This window comes from Staurois parvus, unplaced genomic scaffold, assembly GCF_062004578.1.
Source record: "Staurois parvus isolate SC_StPar_1 unplaced genomic scaffold, SC_StPar_1.0 ptg000022l, whole genome shotgun sequence".
Taxonomy (NCBI): domain Eukaryota; kingdom Metazoa; phylum Chordata; class Amphibia; order Anura; family Ranidae; genus Staurois; species Staurois parvus.
The window spans coordinates 820,828-839,419 of record NW_028317818.1 but is presented as its reverse complement, the minus strand read 5'-3'; the positions used below and the strand labels follow the sequence as shown (position 1 = coordinate 839,419).

The 18,592-nt window shown below is 41.1% G+C and overlaps 1 protein-coding gene across 1 annotated transcript in view; it reads right to left on the bottom strand.

The window, feature by feature from the left end:
- ARPC1A (actin related protein 2/3 complex subunit 1A) overlaps nucleotides 1–18,592 on the bottom strand; it is a 55,772-nt gene that overhangs the window by 10,991 nt on the left and 26,189 nt on the right. Inside the window, exons 5-8 of the mRNA XM_089691497.1 lie at nucleotides 18,157–18,264; nucleotides 13,929–14,141; nucleotides 10,834–10,909; nucleotides 8,437–8,630 (exon numbers count right to left, since the gene is read on the bottom strand). Of these exons, the coding sequence (XP_089547623.1) occupies nucleotides 8,437–8,630; nucleotides 10,834–10,909; nucleotides 13,929–14,141; nucleotides 18,157–18,264 (591 nt within the window). The remainder of the gene's footprint in view (nucleotides 1–8,436; nucleotides 8,631–10,833; nucleotides 10,910–13,928; nucleotides 14,142–18,156; nucleotides 18,265–18,592) is intronic.

The window sequence follows — 18,592 nt, the reverse complement described above, 5'->3', positions numbered from 1 at the left end:
ACTACTAGAAGTCCAGCAAAGACCAAAAAGGTCAGACAGGGAGACTCCCATGTACTGCAATCCGGCAGGGCTGCTATTTCCCTTGACCTCATGCAACAAACATCTTTGGAGCAGTTTCCAGCTTCTTCCCAGCCTGCATCAGTTAATGATCTTAAACTTATGTTGATCTCACTGCATGTAGACATGATCAATATGAGAGCTAAAGTCAATCCCTCTGTATAAGATTTACAGCAAAGAGTTTCTCACATATAACATAAGAAGGATGATGTGTTCTCTTCTCACGATACTATAGTATATGTATGTAAAGAGCAACAATCAGATTTACAATAAATTCAAGCAAAACTGGCAGACCTAGAATGTAGGTTCCGCCGAAACAATATCCAGTTTTGCGGGGTGCCTGAATAGGATTCCTCTGTTGGATTGAATGGTTTCCTACAACTACTTTGAGTCCTGATTCCAGAAGCTCAGGAATTTGAACTTATCATAGATAGGGCTCATAGGCCAACCAAACCAGAATATCTACCTGATTTTATACCAAGGGACATGCTAGCCAGGATACAAGATTGTCACATCAAGAATCAAGCTATGCAAGCTGCTAAGAAAAAGCCTGAGCTACCTGGTCAATTTGCAGGGTCACACTCTATGCGGATCTTTCCCAAGCTACAATTCATTGTAATCAGCACTTACGAGAATTCTAATTATATCACATTTATTATAACATAAAAGGAGCTAGTGCTGATATTCATTTGTTTCAGGGGTGTGGAAATTTTTGTAAAAAAACTACCGTATTTTTCGCCGTATAAGACGCACTTTTTCTTCCCCAAAACTGGGGGGGGAAATGTCAGTGCGTCTTATAAGGCGAATATGGAGCGGCCGGTCCGGTATTTCCACCGCGGCCGTGTCAGAATACCGGGCCGGCCGCTCAGCTCTGCAGCGGGACCTTACCTGTTCCTCTATCCAGCGGCGTGCTGTCTTCCCGGCTTCTGTAGTGTGGGCACTGGGCATGACAGCCGGGTGCCAAGTGCGCATGCGCAAGAAGCGGTGCTTTTTGTGAATGGTAAGGCGGTACCTGGGACACATGACAGATCCCAGAAGCCGCCGAACCAATCACAAAGCGCAAGTGCTTCTCGCTCATGCGCACTGGGCACCCGGCTGTCATGCCGAGCGCCATTACAGAAGCCGGGAAGACAGCGCGCGGCTGGATCGAGGAACAGGTAAGATCAAAGAACAACTCTGCAGAAGTAAGAGCAGGTACCTGTCAAATTCAGGTACCTGCTCCCCACCTCCCCAAAGGTCAGCAGTCATCTGTACTGTCCGCAGTCTCTGGTCATCCCTGTGCTGTCCGCAGTCTCTGGTCATCCCTGTGCTGTCCGCAGTCTCTGGTCATCCCTGTGCTGTCCGCAGTCTCTGGTCATCCCTGTGCTGTCCGCAGTCTCTGGTCATCTCCTGTACTGTGTCTGCAGTCCATTAGTTCAGAATTTTTTTTCTCCTGTTTTCTGCCTCTAAAACCTAGGTGCGTCTTATGGTCAGGTGCGTCTTATACGGCAAAAAATACGGTACTTGTCCAAGGGACTAAATCGGGGTCCCAATCTACTTGTCCCTCATGACAATCTACTTACCCTGATAAAAAAATTTTTTCAACCAAAACCCTATCTAAATCTGACGTGCTTTGAATGTCTAGGGATTTTAAAAAACGAAAGGGGCTTCATTACGACATAACTTTGTAATGTTTTTGACATTGTACGGTTTATCTCCTACTCACTAACTAGCAGGGAAGGGAGAGATCTTACAGTGTGACTAGCACCGATTGGGTGCTCGTCAGGAAAGGGGAGTGTCTGGCTCTCTTAATGCTGAGCAGAAGTGCATCAGCTGAGCGAGTAAATAAAGTGCCGGCCCCAATAAGGGGAACCCCCCCCAAAAAAACAGCTTCCTTCAGATTACCCATGCACACAGAAGCACTTGGATGCTCAAGTTTACCTTTAACTTGCCGTCCGGCCGCTGTATATAAAACGGCTGGATGGTGGCAGTCCAGGGGCGGGTTACCGTTCATAAATGGCGCCTGCCATTTTGGACTGTGCACGCTCCCTGGGAGCGCGCAGCACCGCGATCCGGTGCCTGCTGTGTCCTTCGGACACAGTGGAACACCGATCATCGTACGGGACCTCTGTACGAGGTCCCGATCATGTGATCACACACTAGTTCTCAATGGCTGCAAGAATGCAGCCGGAGAGAAGGAGAAATTATTGCTTTTACAGCCTTTATGGGTGTAAAAGCAATCAGTGTAAAAAAAAATCTTCATCACCCCCCCACAAGTAGTACAGTGTCACCATGGTGACACTGTACTGCTAGGGTGATAGTATGTAGAAAAAAAAAAAATAATAATTATATATATATAAAAAATTTAAAAAAATAATTTTTAAATTATAATTTTTGCTTATAAACTAATTTTTTTTTACTAAAAAGATAACTGAATACATTTTGGCCAAGATTTATGATGAAATATTATTTATTTGCAAAATGTTATAAGAAAAAAAACACTTTTTTTTCAAAATTATTGGACTTTTTCATTTATATATATAAAAAAAAAAAAATCCCAGTGGTGAATAAATACCACCAAAACAAAGCTTTATCTGTCAAAAAAAAAAAAAAAGCTAAAAAATTCATATGGCCCCAGTGTTGCATCACCTCGTAATTGTCAAAGTGTGATAGTGCTGAAATCTGAAAATTGGCCTGGACAGGAAGGGGGTAAAAGTGTCCGGACTTGAAGTGGTTAAGAAAAAAAAATAAAAATAAATAGCATATTTTCAGGTCATTGCTAGTGCAATGCAGGACTCCTGCAGACAGTCAGTGTAATCTGTCTGCCCATACATCATACAGGCAGGTTCACACTGACAGGAACCATCAACGAACCACCAACACTATCAATGAGCTCAACAGCGCCATGGTAGTTCATTCAGAACTGCAAGCCGACATCCATAAAGGATGAAAATCTGGTCTAGAGAATTTCTGCCCATACTGCTGTCACAGGGGGCTCCCCTTCTTTTACTGTCCCCAATCTATCTGCAGATAGAAAAGAGCCTTGGGGGCAAGCTGCACGTGGTCAATTTGGTGTGTATTGCTAGAGAATTTTTTTATTCTTGGGAGAGTGCATGTGATCAGCACAGGGCCAATCAGCGCTGTTCAGGCAGAGGATCATGCAGCCTCATAGGACATTCAAGGGAGAATAAAAACTCCTCCTACAAGCTTTAACCAGTACTCTGCTGGACACTGATAGACATCACAAGACTGCTCTGACTGCTGATGAGAAAAGATATTTAGCAGTTTATATTTACTTAAATAATTGCATTCTGTGCACTGCGGGAGACCAGATATAGTGAATGCAGGGTCCTGGGTTTAGTAACACTAACTTTCTTTTTCCCCATCACATAGGGGACAAAAAGTCCCCTATGCTCTTATTTGGTGACAGGTTCTCTTTAATGAGACATCCAAAGTCTAAAAAACCATGCATATCTCCTCTGTGCTCCACTGAATGTAATATGGTGCAGATTGCACTGCATTACATTCTTTCCCAGCCTCATTGGCCAGGGAAACTGTCAACGTTGACCTGGAAGTTGTGTCATACACGTTGCCTTCGGGTCAGGAACAAGAAGGGTAGGAGAGTGGACATGTGTCCACTCTCCTCCCTTCCCTCTACCTAGCAGCACACACTATGCCAGTCCCAGGCCCGCAGATAGCCAAGTAGGGCCCAGGATAAATAGTGTGGGCGCATTTGGGGGGGGGGGGTCGTCGTCATTTTACCAAAGTGTGTGGAAGCATTCAGGGACAGCACAGCCACCCGAATTCTTCCACATGACAAGTAAACCCAACTACTTGTCTTTGCAGAGGCACTTTAAAATTCAAAGATGTCACAGGACAAAAAGGTACTTTGTTTCCAGCGAAGGGTCACAAAATCCTACTCTTCAGGGGTTTCTATCTCCTCAAAATGCACCTCAACACTCTAACCAAGTTTCAACTGTTGTGCCAAAATTCAGCTCCTCCTGTCAGCACAAAATCCACCAATATATAATAAAACCCCCATGCGCTATTCAGAAATATATATATAAAAGAAGGATAAATAATCAGAAAGCAGCTATCACTACAAAATGTGCACTTGTCACACTAGAACAGACAAAATTATTCCAAACAGTAAAGCGCTATCAGTGCAAAAACCCCAAATTAATAAGTGACTGAGCAGATTTTGGTTCATCAGAGAGAAGAAAGCAAGGAGGGAGTAGATTTTGGAGCTCTATTTTGCATTCCTTTGAAACTAACAACGGAACCCACAGGTCTGGGACGGCTGTATTCCAGAGAAAGGCAAACTGTAATAGATATCCCTCCACACTAAGGAGTGAGGGTGCCCCTTAATTGTGAAGGGGGCTTTGAGGCAGACTTGGTGGATTTTGTAAAAAATATTATAGTGAAGTGCTAAATTATACACACTATCTAGATAAATGTATAAATATATATAAAAATCTGTTAAAATAAATCAATGAGTGGATCAAACCTCAATACAAAAATGTGCAAAGAATGTGCACTGAATCATGTGACTGATTAAATAAGAACATAACCAATCCATACATCACAGTGATATTAATTTAATTAATTCCAAAGTCAATATAAAGTGCAACAGTGGTAGAAAAAAAATATTTTGTATCTGGGTATTTTATATATGATTTTTTTTAAGGGGGGGGGGGTACTGGGGATATATCTATGTACATTTATTTTGCCCTGGGTTGTGAGAGGCATGAACATGTACTCTGCTTAATGCTTTATGTTTGATTTTGTATGTGTTATTATTGGGACATCCAGCTTTAGTTATGTACCATTGTATTTAGAGTTTAACCACTTCAAGTCTGGACACTTTTACCCCCTTCCTGTCCAGGCCATATGTCAATATTTTACACCCATTCACATGTTTTTGGGATATGTTTACACTTGGATGAGGGGCATATCTGTATTCAGCATATTGTCTATGGTTTTTTTATTGGTTGTTCACTAAGCAGAGCAGCACGCTTTCACTCCTTTATTTGTTTTCACTATTTTGGAATATAGTTCGGCAGTTGCTTTTTTTTTTTTTTTTTTTTGGAGGGGGGGGGGGGGGGTGTCATTGCAGGCAGGGAGGTAGCGCAGGAGGACCATCTCTATACTACACTAAGCTATATTTCCTGACCACTCATATAGAAGCAACCATTACAGTACATTATTACAATTGGTTGATTTATGTGATACACAAGATAATGATATATAATCAGTCCAGTCTCACACATGTAGTATCGCCGTACTCAGGAGTAGCAGAATGTGTTTTAGGGTGTCATTGTAAGTATGCCCATGCTGTGTGTGAGAAATATCTTATTAAATTTGACAACTGTGTAAAACAAAAAAAATTTAATTTCAATTTCCTTTCTGCATTTTCCAAAAAACGTTTGTCAAAAAATGAAGTCTTCAAAAGACTCACCATACCTCCTAAAAATAATTTGGGGTGTTTGCTTTCCAAACCATGGTCATTTCGTGGGTGTTTCTGCTGTTCCGGTGCTCCAGGTTCTCAAAAAATGTGATAGGTAGTCAGGAAATTAGATGTGTAATTTATACCCCTAGAACACCTGAAGGTGCTCCTTGGTTTTTGGCCCCCTCTATGTGGCTAGGCTGTGAAAAAAGTCTCAAATGCTGTATTTCCACACTTGGGAGGAGTAGCAGAATGTGTTTTGGTGTGTAAATCTAAGTACAGTTGCAAGAAAAAGTATGTGAACCCCTTTGGATTACGTGGAGTTTTGCATGAATTGGGCATAAAATGTGCTCTGAATGTCATCTAAGTCACAACAATAGAAGAACACAGTCTGCTGAACATAATACTACACAAACATTAGATGTTGCCATGGTTTAAATTGCACATAACATGTAAACATTCACAGTGCAGGGAGGAAAAAGTATGTGAACCTTTGGACTTAACTGGTTGACCCTCCTTTGGCAGCAATAACCTCAAACGTTTCCGGTAGTTGCAGATCAGACCTGCACAACGATCTGGAGTAATTTTGGACCACTCCTCTTCACAAAACTGTTTCAGTGTAGCAATATTCTTGGGATGTCTGGTGTGAATCGCTCTCTTAAGGTCATGCCACAGCATGTCAATCGGGTTGAGGTCAGGACTGATTGGGCCACTCCAGAAGGCGTATTCTGTGCTGTTGCAGCCATTGTTTTGTTGAATTACTTGTATGCTTTGGGTCATTGTCCTGTTGCATCACCCATCCTCTGCGGAGCTTCAGTTCACGGACAGATGGTCGTACGTTTTCCTGCAAAATGTCTTGATAAACTCTGGAATTCATTTTCCCATCAATGACAACAATCCGTCCAGGCCCTGAGGCAGCAAAGCAGCCCCAAACCAGGATGCTCCCTCCGCCATGTTTTACAGTGGGGATGAGGTTTTGATGTTGGTGTGCTGTGCCTTTTTTTCTCCACACATAGTGTTGTGTGTTCTTCCCAAACAACTCAATCTTGGTTTCATCTGTCCACAGTATATTTTGCCAGTAGTGCTGTGGAACATCCAGGTGCTCTTTTACAAACTTCAAACGTGCTGCAATATTCTTTTTGGACAGCAATGGCTTCCTCCGTGGTGTCCTCCCATGTACTCCATTCTTGTTTAATGTTTTCCTTATTGTAGATGTGTCAACAAAAATGTTAGCATGTGCCAGAGATTTCTGTAGGTCTTTAGCTGACACTCTGGGATTCTTCTTTACCTCATGCAGCATTCTGCGCTGTGCTTTTGCAGTCATTTTTACAGGACGACCACGCTAGAGAGAATAGCAACAGTGCTAAACTTTCTCCATTTGTAGACAGTCTGTCTTACCATGGACACATGAACATCAAGGCTTTTGGAGATACTTTTGTAACCCTTTCCAGCTTCATGCAAGTCAACAATTCTTGATCGTAGGTCTTCTGAGAGCTCTTTTCTGCGAGGCATGGTTCACATCAGACAGTGCTTCTTGAAACCAGTAAACCCAAAACAGGTGTGTGTTTTTTAAGGGCAGGACAGCTGTCAGCAACACATCCAATATCATCACACTGATTGGAGTCAAGGTTGGCTCACTCCTGGCTCCAATTAGCTCTGGGAGAAGTCATTAAGCTAGGGCCTCACATACTTTTTCCTCCCTGCACTGTGAATGTTTACATGTTATGTGCAATTAAACCATGGCAACAACATCTAATGTTTATGTAGTATTATGTTCAGCAGACTGTGTTCTTCTATTGTTGTGACTTAGATGACGTTCAGAGCACATTTTATGCCCAATTCATGCAAAACTCCACATAATCCCAAGGGGTTCACATACTTTTTCTTGCAACTGTATGCCTATGCTGTGTGTTAGAAAAATCTTATTGTCAAGATTATGTGAAAAAAAAAATACAATTTTCATTTCTTTCCTGCATTTTCCAAATATGTTTGTAAAAAAAATAACCTGCTATGTCTTTCAGAAAATACCTTGGAGTGTTTGCTTTCCAAAATGGGGTAATTGTTTTTAGGTGTTTCCATTGCCCTGGTTCTCTAAGGCCTCCAAAAATGTGCTACGTAGTCAGGAACTTAGATGCAGAATTGATGCTCCTTGGATTTTTGACCCCTTTATGTGGCTAGGCTGTGAAAAAGTCATGCACATGGTATCACCATACTTAGGAGGAGTAGCAGAATTGTTTTTGGGGTGTATTTATAAGTATGTCAATGCTGTGTGGGAGAAATAACTTTGTGGGAAAAAAATCTCAAACATTTAATGTCTTAATTTTTTTTTTTTAAATTGTGACAAAAAAATTACAACTTCAAAAGACTCGACATGCCTCTTACTAAATAACGGTTTGCTTTCCAAAAAGAGGTTATTTGTATTGTTCTGGCATTTTGGGGCCTCACAAAAGAGATAAAGTACATCAGGACCGATCAATTTTCAAAAATATATACATACCAGTTTGTAGACTCAATAATATTTCACACAGACTAAACAATATACAATGATTTGGGTTATGTTTACCAAAGAAATGTAGCAGAAAACATTTTGGCCTAAGCTTATGAAGAAAGATTATTTATTTGCAAAATTTTATAACAAACTGAGAAAAAGTGATTTTTCCCCAAAAATTTTTGGCATTTTATTTTTTGTTTATATCACAAAAAAATAAAAAGCCAGTGTTGATTAAATACCACCAAAAGAAAATTCTATTTGTCTCAAAACAATTATAAAAATTTCATATGGGTACAGTGATGCATGACTGCACAATTGTCATTCAAAGTGTGGCAGCGCTGAAAGCTAAAAACTGGCCTGGGCAGTAAGGGGGTGAAAGTGTCCAGTATTGAGGTGGTTAAATTACATAACACACAACAAAATTCATCCTCTTTTTTTCTAAAGGTATCTAGCTTATACATACGTGATGCTGTTCTGATGCAGAGTGTCCAATGTGGTCTTGCGGTCTTCAGTAGTTGCTCTCTTATCCATGTTTCTAAAGCGTTCCATAGCTGAAATGTTACGCTGAGTACTTTGCTTTGGAATGTCCAGTTTAGACACAAATGTCAATGAGCCATGATCATCCAGTGAGAAGAGCATAGGACAACAGTCATGCCCCTACAGGAAGAAATTAGGATTACACACTTTTCATAAACAGTTTATAATAATCAGGTTATTTTTCTAATCCATTTTCTAAACATTACTGGTATTTAAGAAAGACATTTTTTTTTCTAAATGTGCGCTTATGGTATCTATCAGGGCCTCATGTGACAGGATGACCATGAAAGAAAACAAATGGGAGCCTGTCACCCTATAACAGTAAGTGCCTGTACAAGGAACTTTATAACAGAGCAAGGTTTTATTTGAATGAAATTTGCAGATTTCAAAATTACAACAACACGTTGCAAAAGTGGTTATAAACAAAGTGAGCGCTCTCCACTATAGCAGCTGACACATCAAGGTAACCAAATGAAGCCCTCAAAGAACCATGTATGTAATAAAGTGCAGCGCTAAAATAAACAGTCAGTACTAAGATCACAATGAAATTCAAACATAGATAAGTCCGTAGGTATATAGTGGGGTAAGATCCAGAAATGAGCAGAAGTCAAAATGCTGGTGCTCTGAAGGAATGATAAAATTGCGCACTTACCAGATGCGCATAGGGTATATGCATTAATGTATCCACCTCAGGACACTTAGGGTATGAGGTATGGTAGGTGTGTGAAGATCATCCTTCAAGGAATGGGCAGCACAGCGGTATTTGGGTGAAGACTGCTAATCCAGATGTCCCCTTTAGGATGGATTGGGTCAGCAACCTGCTTACAGGGATTGCCTTCTTCTGGATACTCCGTAGCACCGGATGCGTGTTGATCCCAGGAGTGCTTGGTCGGCTCCAAGCGCTCCAGGGATCAACACGCATCTGGTGCTATGGAGTGTCACACCAGAGGACCAATGGGCTATGCAGACTGCAAAGCCATTAAGTTTCAGAGCCAGTGGATATTTCCTGATTGATCCAGTATCCAGAGGAAGGGAATCCCTGTAAGCAGGTTGCTGACCCAATCCATTCTAAAAGGGGACCTCTGGATTAGCAGTCTTCACCCAAATACCGCTGTGCTGCCCATTCCTTGATGGATGATCTTCACACATCTACCATACCTCATACACTAAGTGTCCTGAGGTGGATACATTAATGCGTATACCCTATGCACATCTGGTAAGTGCGCAATTTTATCATTCCTTCAGAGCACCAGCATTTTGATTTCTGCTGATTTCTGGATCTTACCCCACTATATACCTACGGACTTATCTATGTTTGGATTTCATTGTGATCTTAGTACTGTTTATTTTAGTCCTGCGCTTTATAATATACATAACACGTTGCAGTTTATGGAAATTTAGTGAAAAAAAATCTAACCCAAAAACTTGTATTTGCAAAATTTGTAGTATAACTGCCTAACATCTATCTTCATACAGATAATATAGCTTTCAAAGGAAATTCAGTTAAAGAAGTATAGCTAAAGCTTTTTTGGCTGTACATCTATGAATTACAGGAGTCCCATTAGTTCTACACTCCTGCGACCGGCTTTCAGCCATCAGATGATGTCACACAACCAGTCCAGGCTCTGAAAACATCCTGACGATATGGTGGGGATCCACCTCCACCCAGAAGCTTGGACCAGCATCAGGCTCAGACTCTGAAACTCTGACTGACCACTGTGAGCCTGAGCCCGCTGCTCATGCCCCCTCCACAGCCAAGCACTCCTGTGAGCACTGGAGGGGCAGAGCAGAGAGCTGGAAACTGACAGTCATTATTACAAACAAATTAGCTTGCGAGCCACTGAGGTAAATTATGAAGGTATAAGTAGGTATAAAAATGCACATTGGAAACTGACAGTCAGCACTCTCTACTCAGAGCACAGGGGGTGAACTGAGTGATCACCTGTGTTTGACCACACAGTTCTCTGTACGGAGCCAGTGGGGGACAGATGCAGGATCTAGTTGAGGCTACATCCACCTAGGTGGGTAGAATGTTTTGTTTTTTTTCTACAGCTCATACTTCTCTTTTCAGCATGAGGTTTCTGAACATTTTCATGCAAAATGACTATTTTAGCGGAATCACAAGCACCAAATATTTATTTTTTACTCTTGCATCATTCTTGCTTGCTGAATGCTTCCACAGTTGAGAAATCTGTCTGTTTGAATAGATTATAAGGCTGAGATCTACCCATATCATTTCAACATGAATCAAGATAAGGAAATGGAAAGACCTAAAACAACTCTGCAGTGACACTCCATAAAAAATATGTATAAATTAACTTACAGCTGCTATCACGCTGTTCTCCGACACAAAGGTGACACTCAGGAGAGGCAAGAATTCAGTCTTCAGCAGTGAAATGCTACAAAGTGAACACATTATAATTTTTATGCTATTTTAAGCTCCACTCCTAGCATAATATAGACTATAAACCCAAGCTCCCTCCCACTAATTCATCCTGATAGGCTCATCATTTCTAGGTGCGCTTGCATCAGTCTTCTTCTGCATCCTGAGAGAACCACGTTACTGGTCAGTCTACAGAAAGTGTCCACCACATCACAAAGGAAGTGATGTGGACAACCAAAAAAGGACACCCCAGGAGGCAGCACCTGCATTTCATTTTATGAATTTTATTGTAAATACCGTATTTGCCGGCGTATAAGACGACTTTTTGACCCTTGAAAATCTTCTCAAAAGTCGGGGGTCGTCTTATACGCCGGTACACATGTTAGGGGGGCTGCGGCATTAAGTACAGGGGTTTGCAGGGGCTGATGTCTCTTACCTGGATCCAGTCCCACGACGATCCGGTCCAGGAAGCGCGGCGTCTCCTTCAGTTCGGCCACTGGATGTTCGTGCGGCTGCTCGGCTCCGCCTCCTCACAGGTGATTGGCCGCCAGAACTGTAGCTCAGGAAAGGCACACAGGCGGCCAATCACCGGCGAGGGGGCGGAGCCGAGCAGCCCCGCGAAAATTGAGTGCCGGAGCAGCAGGTAAGTGTTCTGTGTAGAGGTGCTGCTGCAACCACATATGCTGGCTGCAGCAGCACCATACGAGAACAGGGTCAGCAAGTCTCAGTGGGAGGAATAGTGCCCCATCATTGGTGTCACTGATACCAATGATGGGGCACTATTCCTCCCATTGATATCAACGATGGGGCACTATTCCTCCCCCCCACTGACACCAACGATGGGGCACTATTCCCCCCCCCCACTGACACCAACGATGGGGCACTATTCCACCCCCCACTGACACCAATGATGGGGCACTATTCCACCCCTCACTGACACCAATGATGGGGCACTATTCCTCCCACTGACACCAATGATGGGGCACTATTCCTCCCACTGACACCAATGATGGGGCACTATTCCTCCCACTGACACCAATGATGGGGCACTATTCCTGCCACTGATACCAATGATGGGGCACTATTCCTGCCACTGATACCAATGATGGGACACCATTCCTCCCACTGACACCAATGATGGGGCACTATTCCTCCCACTGACACCAATGATGGGGCACCATTCCTCCCACTGACACCAATGATGGGGCACTATTCCTCCCACTGACACCAATGATGGGGCACTATTCCTCCCACTGACACCAATGATGGGGCACTATTCCTGCCACTGATACCAATGATGGGGCACTATTCCTGCCACTGATACCAATGATGGGGCACTATTCCTGCCACTGATACCAATGATGGGGCACTATTCCTCCCACTGACACCAATGATGGGGCACTATTCCTTCCACTGATACCAATGATGGGGCACTATTCCTCCCACTGACACCAATGATGGGGCACTATTCCTCCCACTGACATCAATGATGGGGCACTATTCCTCCCACTGGTGTGCATTGGAAGAGGGGTAGTCTTATACGGCGAGTATAGCCCAAACACTACATTTTAGCAGGAAAAGTAGGGGGGTCGTCTTATACGCCCAGTCGTCTTATACGCCGGCAAATACGGTATGATAATACATTTTTCTTATTCCAAATAAGGACTCAGGACCTGAGCATCACACCACGGATTTTGATAAGCGGAAAAGTTTTTTTTTAGATTTACATTTACTTTTATAGTGTCCCAACCTAACAATTCTAACAGGAATTGGACACAAATTACATATAAACCTAAGAACAAAAATGTTACAGATTTCAGCTTTCCAGTAGAGTGATGTGGCGAATGCAGTAGTTTATTTTCAACACAAGTAAATTTTCTGCAAGTACAAAAAATACTTTTTGATTCTGCCAGAAATCCAGCTCCCTTGTAATTACCTGTGCACTTAAAAGATATGTCAAACACTGTTATTAGCATACCCAGCATCTTCTGTGAGTTAATTTCAGGACACAATGTAATGGACTGCCCTACATGCCACAAAAATTAAATTTTCTGTCCTATTGGGGTAGGAGGGTTGGGTGGGCAGTCGGGTTTATATTTTGGACACGAACAACGTAATGCAGAGGGACGCCCAGAATGCCCATGTGTACATGTTTATAGATGTGAAAGTGAGCATAGTCAAAACATTAGCCAACTGTGAATTAAGTCAAAAATATCTAACACTATCTGTGGCTATTTCCTCTGTCAATGCCCCATGCTTAGAGCTACAGGGGGCAAGTGAGGTACAGCCGAACACTCACTCTGAAAACAGAAAAAAGTTGGAAGTCATGCTGCAGTTTTAATCGGATGACAGAGAACACTACTTTTTAAAACACAACATATTGGTGACGTTTTTTGTTGACTGGATCGTGTATATCCATTTCATATAGGAGAAGCCTTGAAGATTTTATTTTTTTTGTTAAAGCAGAAATGAATGCAAGCCTATTTTTTATTTTAGATAGACAGAGTAAAGGAAGGTGAACACCCATGTCATTTTTTTTTATGCCATCTGGGAGATTACTCTTCACTTTCTGTCCCATCGTTGCAATAGGAAGTGAGAGGAAATTCCTCAAAGATTAGCATTTTTATGATCGAATATTACTCAGGACTCCTAAATATTATACATACAGGGGTTAGACAAAAAAAGGGAAACACTATATGACTTGCAGGTGTGAAAGTGACAACATGTTTCACATTGAAAGCAGAAGTGATGTAACATTCTTTTGCTTCCACTATGTGCTGAGAAGCCTAGCTAACAGGTGGGAAGCCTCACTTTCGTCATTCACTGCATGCGCAGTATGTATACAGTCTTTCTTGCAGGTAACTCTTCTACTAGAACTTCTAAACAAATTTACTTTAAACTTAAGAGGGCAATTAGAGAGAACAGAGCCCAAGGTGAAAATTACAGCTTTTGTAAATCAACAGCTTATTGTCAGACAGAAAATATTCACAATATTCATATAGGCAACAAAACAATAATATAGTCAACAAAATTACCTTGTGTTTTTAGATGCATCAACCACAGACACAATGCTGTCATGACTGACCCAGGCCAAACGGTTTCCACTGGCGGAAAAGCTTACACTGTGGACCCAGCCGCCATTGCCAGCACTTCCAAACTCTGACATCAGCTGCCCAAAAGGCATTTTTGATCCCCAAGGAGTGCTAGCTGGCTTCTCATCAACTTCCTTAATATATGCGGAGAACACCCTGCAAGCAAAAATATATATATATAATGATAACACCACTATTCCTATGCATTACCCTCTCTTTAAGCCCTCTGAAAATACAGCACAGTACATAAGATTTTTTTAGTAAGTATTCACACTTTATTCTTGAGGGTGAACTTGATTTACAAAAGAAACATTAAATCAAATTTTTTTTTTAACAAAATGTGTTCAAGATAAAAAGAAAAACCCCAAAAACCTAAAAACCAGATTAAAGCTCAATCTTAATATATAAATACTGTTGTGTATCCTTAACCCCTTCATGCCGGCGCTTCCCAGCCCTTTAAGGGTTTCAGAAGCCAGGAGGCGGGGTTGAGTACCAGACACGTGTGTAGGGAGCGCGCAGGCACGCGCTCTCAGCACATATGTCTTTTTTTAATAGAACGCAAATGTGCAGACGCTCGGTGTCTAGACGCCGGGAGGCCGCACATTTGCGTTCAACTGGCGTTAAGAGGTTAAAAGGAGGGTAAATAACCCAGTATATGGCTCAACACACATAAATGACATAATGAAAACTTCTTTATTGAAAAACCTATGCTATACAAAAACCAACTATCCCCAACAAAAAGGATTAAAACCATAATTGGCATAGGTTTTGCACCAAAGAGTTTTCATTCTGCTATTCATGTGTGTTGAGCCATTTACTGGGTTCCTTACCCTTAAGGATACACAACAGTATTTATATACTGAGGTCGAGCTTTAGTCTGGTTTTTATACTTTTTCTTTTTGAAGAAACACCCTATTCTTTTGATTTCTTCTAACAAGATTGTCCAGCCTAAATCCGATTTAGCTGAATTCTAAGTTGCAATAGTAAAGGTTTGACCACTACACATTTAGAGATTTATTATATTAAAAAATAATACTACTGGAATGTAATAAAGAAATACACTAGTGAAAACTGCAATAAAAACACCCCTTATAACAATATGAAGGAAAGACTACAGGAAAATGGAGTGCACTGCACATAAGATCTGCAGAATGTGACAGCAAGACAGTAAAAGATAATGGGAATTGGCTTCAGCTTGGTTCTCCACATATAGAACCCCCAAACACTTTTTATCCATGTGTGGACTTAATCATAAAGGAAAGATTATGAGATTTTAAGTGTGCCTTAGGGAGCCATATTTCCACAACTGTTATATACATAAAACAATATTTATTGTTTATAAACATTACCATCAACATATAACAAAAAGACATGAAATGATCATTCAGGGTTACACCTGAGGTATATGTCACTGTTACATATACTGTATGTGGCTTACGCCCAAAGTTAAAAAGGCTATAGATAATAAGAAAAGAGCTTTTATTCAATATAAAAATGAAGGAACACTATCATCGTTTAAACATTACAAATAATATAACAGAATATGCAAAAAGGAAATAAAGGCTGCAAAAATTGAAAACAAACGACAGATTGCAAAAGATAGCAGGACCAGCCGAAAAAATTCTTCAAATATATTAATAGTAAAAAGGTTTGGTCTGAGCATGTAGGTCCTTTACAAAATAGGTCCATAATGGGCAAGGAATTGACACAGCTCCAGATGATCCACATTAGCTCACAATTGATATGATCCAAAAATATTTAGACAGAGTAAAGGTGAATAAAGCACCTGGACCAGATGGCATACACCCACGGGTCCTTAAAGAATTGAGCTCTGTCATTTCAAAGCCATTGTTTCTCATTTTAAGGACTCTAATGACTGGGATAGTACCACTGGATTGGCGTAAGGCAAATGTGGTGCCAATATTTAAAAAAGGGGTCAAAATCTTTACCAAGTAATTACAGACCTGTTAGTTTAACTTCCATAGTTGGGAAGATACTGGAGTTTTTAATAAAAGACCACATAGATGAGTTTTTGCTGGAAAAAAATATTTTAAGGGACAGCATGGATTCATGAAAAACAGAAGTTGTCAAACAAATCAAATTTCTTTTTATGAGGGGGTGAGCAAAACCTTGGACAGAGGGGTGGCGGTGGACGTGGCATAATTGGATTTTGCAAAAGCGTTTGACACAGTTCCCCACACACGGCTAATTTGTAAGGTAAAGTCTACGGGCTTGGAAGAATTCATATGTAAATGGATAGAACACTGGCTAAAAGATTGTATTCAGAGAGTTGTGGTTAATGATTCATACTCTGAATGGTCTAGGGTCCTCAGTGGTGTACCCCAAGGATCAGTGTTGGGACCCTTACTTTTTAATATATTTATAAACTATATAGGGTCTGAGATTATAAATCCCATTTCAGTCTTTGCAGATGACACCAAGCTGTGCAGTGGAATAAAGTCCTTACAGGATGTCTTCAATTTACAAGCTGACCTCAATGCACTGTTTAATTGGGCAACTATATGGCAAATGAGATTTAATGTTGATAAATGTAATGTTATGCACTTGGGGGTTAAGAATATGCATGCATCATACATACTAGAGGGGGTACAACTGGAGGAATTAATGGTGGAGAAGGATCTGGGGGTTCTGGTAGATCACAAGCTTAATAATGGCATGCAATGCCAAGCTGCGGCTTCTAAAGCGAGCAAAATCCTCTCTTGTATTAAAAGAGGTATAGACTCCAGAGAGAGAAATATCATATTACCCCTGTACAAATCATTAGTAAGACCTCAACTGGAATACGCAGTTCAGTTTTGGGCACCAATTCACAAAAATGAACAAACGATCAATGGGTTAAATGTGTCCTAGAGTGTTCTAAATGCAATTATGTAGTGCTTGTACTCAATTCTCTTGATTCTTCTCTCTCTCGGACGGAATGTGCCCAGAGAGAGATATCATCACTTCCTGTACCTGTGTAACTGTCATCAAAGGACAAGATAGGACAGGGATTGATCGTCCGACTTAGGCCAGACATCACTGGCTTAAATCAGATGGCTGATCACTCAGGGATCAAATTATGGCACCCGCGGGTTGGAAGGCCCCCTTTCACGGCCCGCAAAAACTGAAAATCACGTATATATACACGTGATTTTGCACACTCGTGCCGCCGGGTAGCAGTATATCTGCTATACGGTGGCGGGTAAAGAGGTTAAAGTAACTTTTCAGAGCCACACAGGACCCCTGCACCCTGTCACTTGCCTGAAGGAGTCCTGCATGGATCCGAAACGTTGCCTTTGTTAATATGCTGTGACCACTGAATAAAGCTTTTGTCTGGTTTAGAGAATCTTTGGTGTGCTGGTGGTGACATACCTTCAGATTTGTACAAAGCATAAGGCCCCTTCAACAACTGGATGCAAGAATGGCACATATCTGAACTAAAGGTTCAATCACTCAAATTTATAATAACATTGACGGGTCAAAATGGTTTGCTGAATAATCCATTAGCTTCTTATCCCTTGTGACTCTAAGAGACAGATCTTAGCATGTGTTTTTCCACACACTCCAAAATGTGGCCATCAGAAAAATGTTTCACATAAGCCAACTGATTTTGCATTACTGTTACATTAGGAAGAACACATAAGAAGGCACAAGATTATAGTGTGGAGGAAGCAGAAAAAAAAAAAAAAAACTCCAAAAAGGAAGATCTTGTAAAAGACCAAGTAGAAGGTTAACCCCCAGCACGATTCATAAAAGCATCATTTTCCTCACTTATTATCCTACTGACAATGATTTCACCAAAGAAGTGAGGAAAATTCTGCAACAGGGAAACAAACAGAATAAAAATTGAATGGGGGACCTAGCAATTCCCTATTCTGCTGAAAAAAATAAGGATTTGTGTGTTGCTGTTGGAGATTTTCCCTTACTTCCTGTCAGGTAGAATGTTTTCAGCAAGAAAGGAAGTGAAGGAAAATAATTGTAATGGAACCCTGGATATAAGTAAAAACCCACCAGGGGTTCCAACCCTATCCTACTCCATCCAAACCTGAAAAAAAGAACAGTTTACACTTTAACAAGCTCAAAGAAAGCTTCTGACAGATTTTTAATTAGTGTCTAAAAAGATAACAAAATCAAAGTATTTCAAAAGTAATCAAATAAAATTATGGTGTACCTGGTCTTGAAATCACATGATCCTGCAGCCAAAAGTACATTATTTGGGTGCCAGTCCAGGCTGAGCACAGTAGAACGAATTGGTTTCTTGATGTGTTTGCTCACCCACCTGAAGAAGAAAATAGACATTCAGAATATCTGTTGTACAAAGGTGACAGGTTTTTTTTCTTAATGGTTGAACTGGATGGACTTTTGTCTTTTTTCAGCCAGACTAACTATGGAACTATATATAATCTGTAGATTCTAAATAGAACACATTTAGGAACTGTTCCTTGGTGCTGGCAGCTACATAGATCAGTGGGGCTTGTTTTAAAGCCCATTTACAGTTTGTTTAGAAAATGTACTTACCGGTCATTTTATTAGCTACACCCTGTTAGTGCCAAGAAAATATCCCCCACACCATTACACCACCACCAGCAGCCTGAACCATTGATACA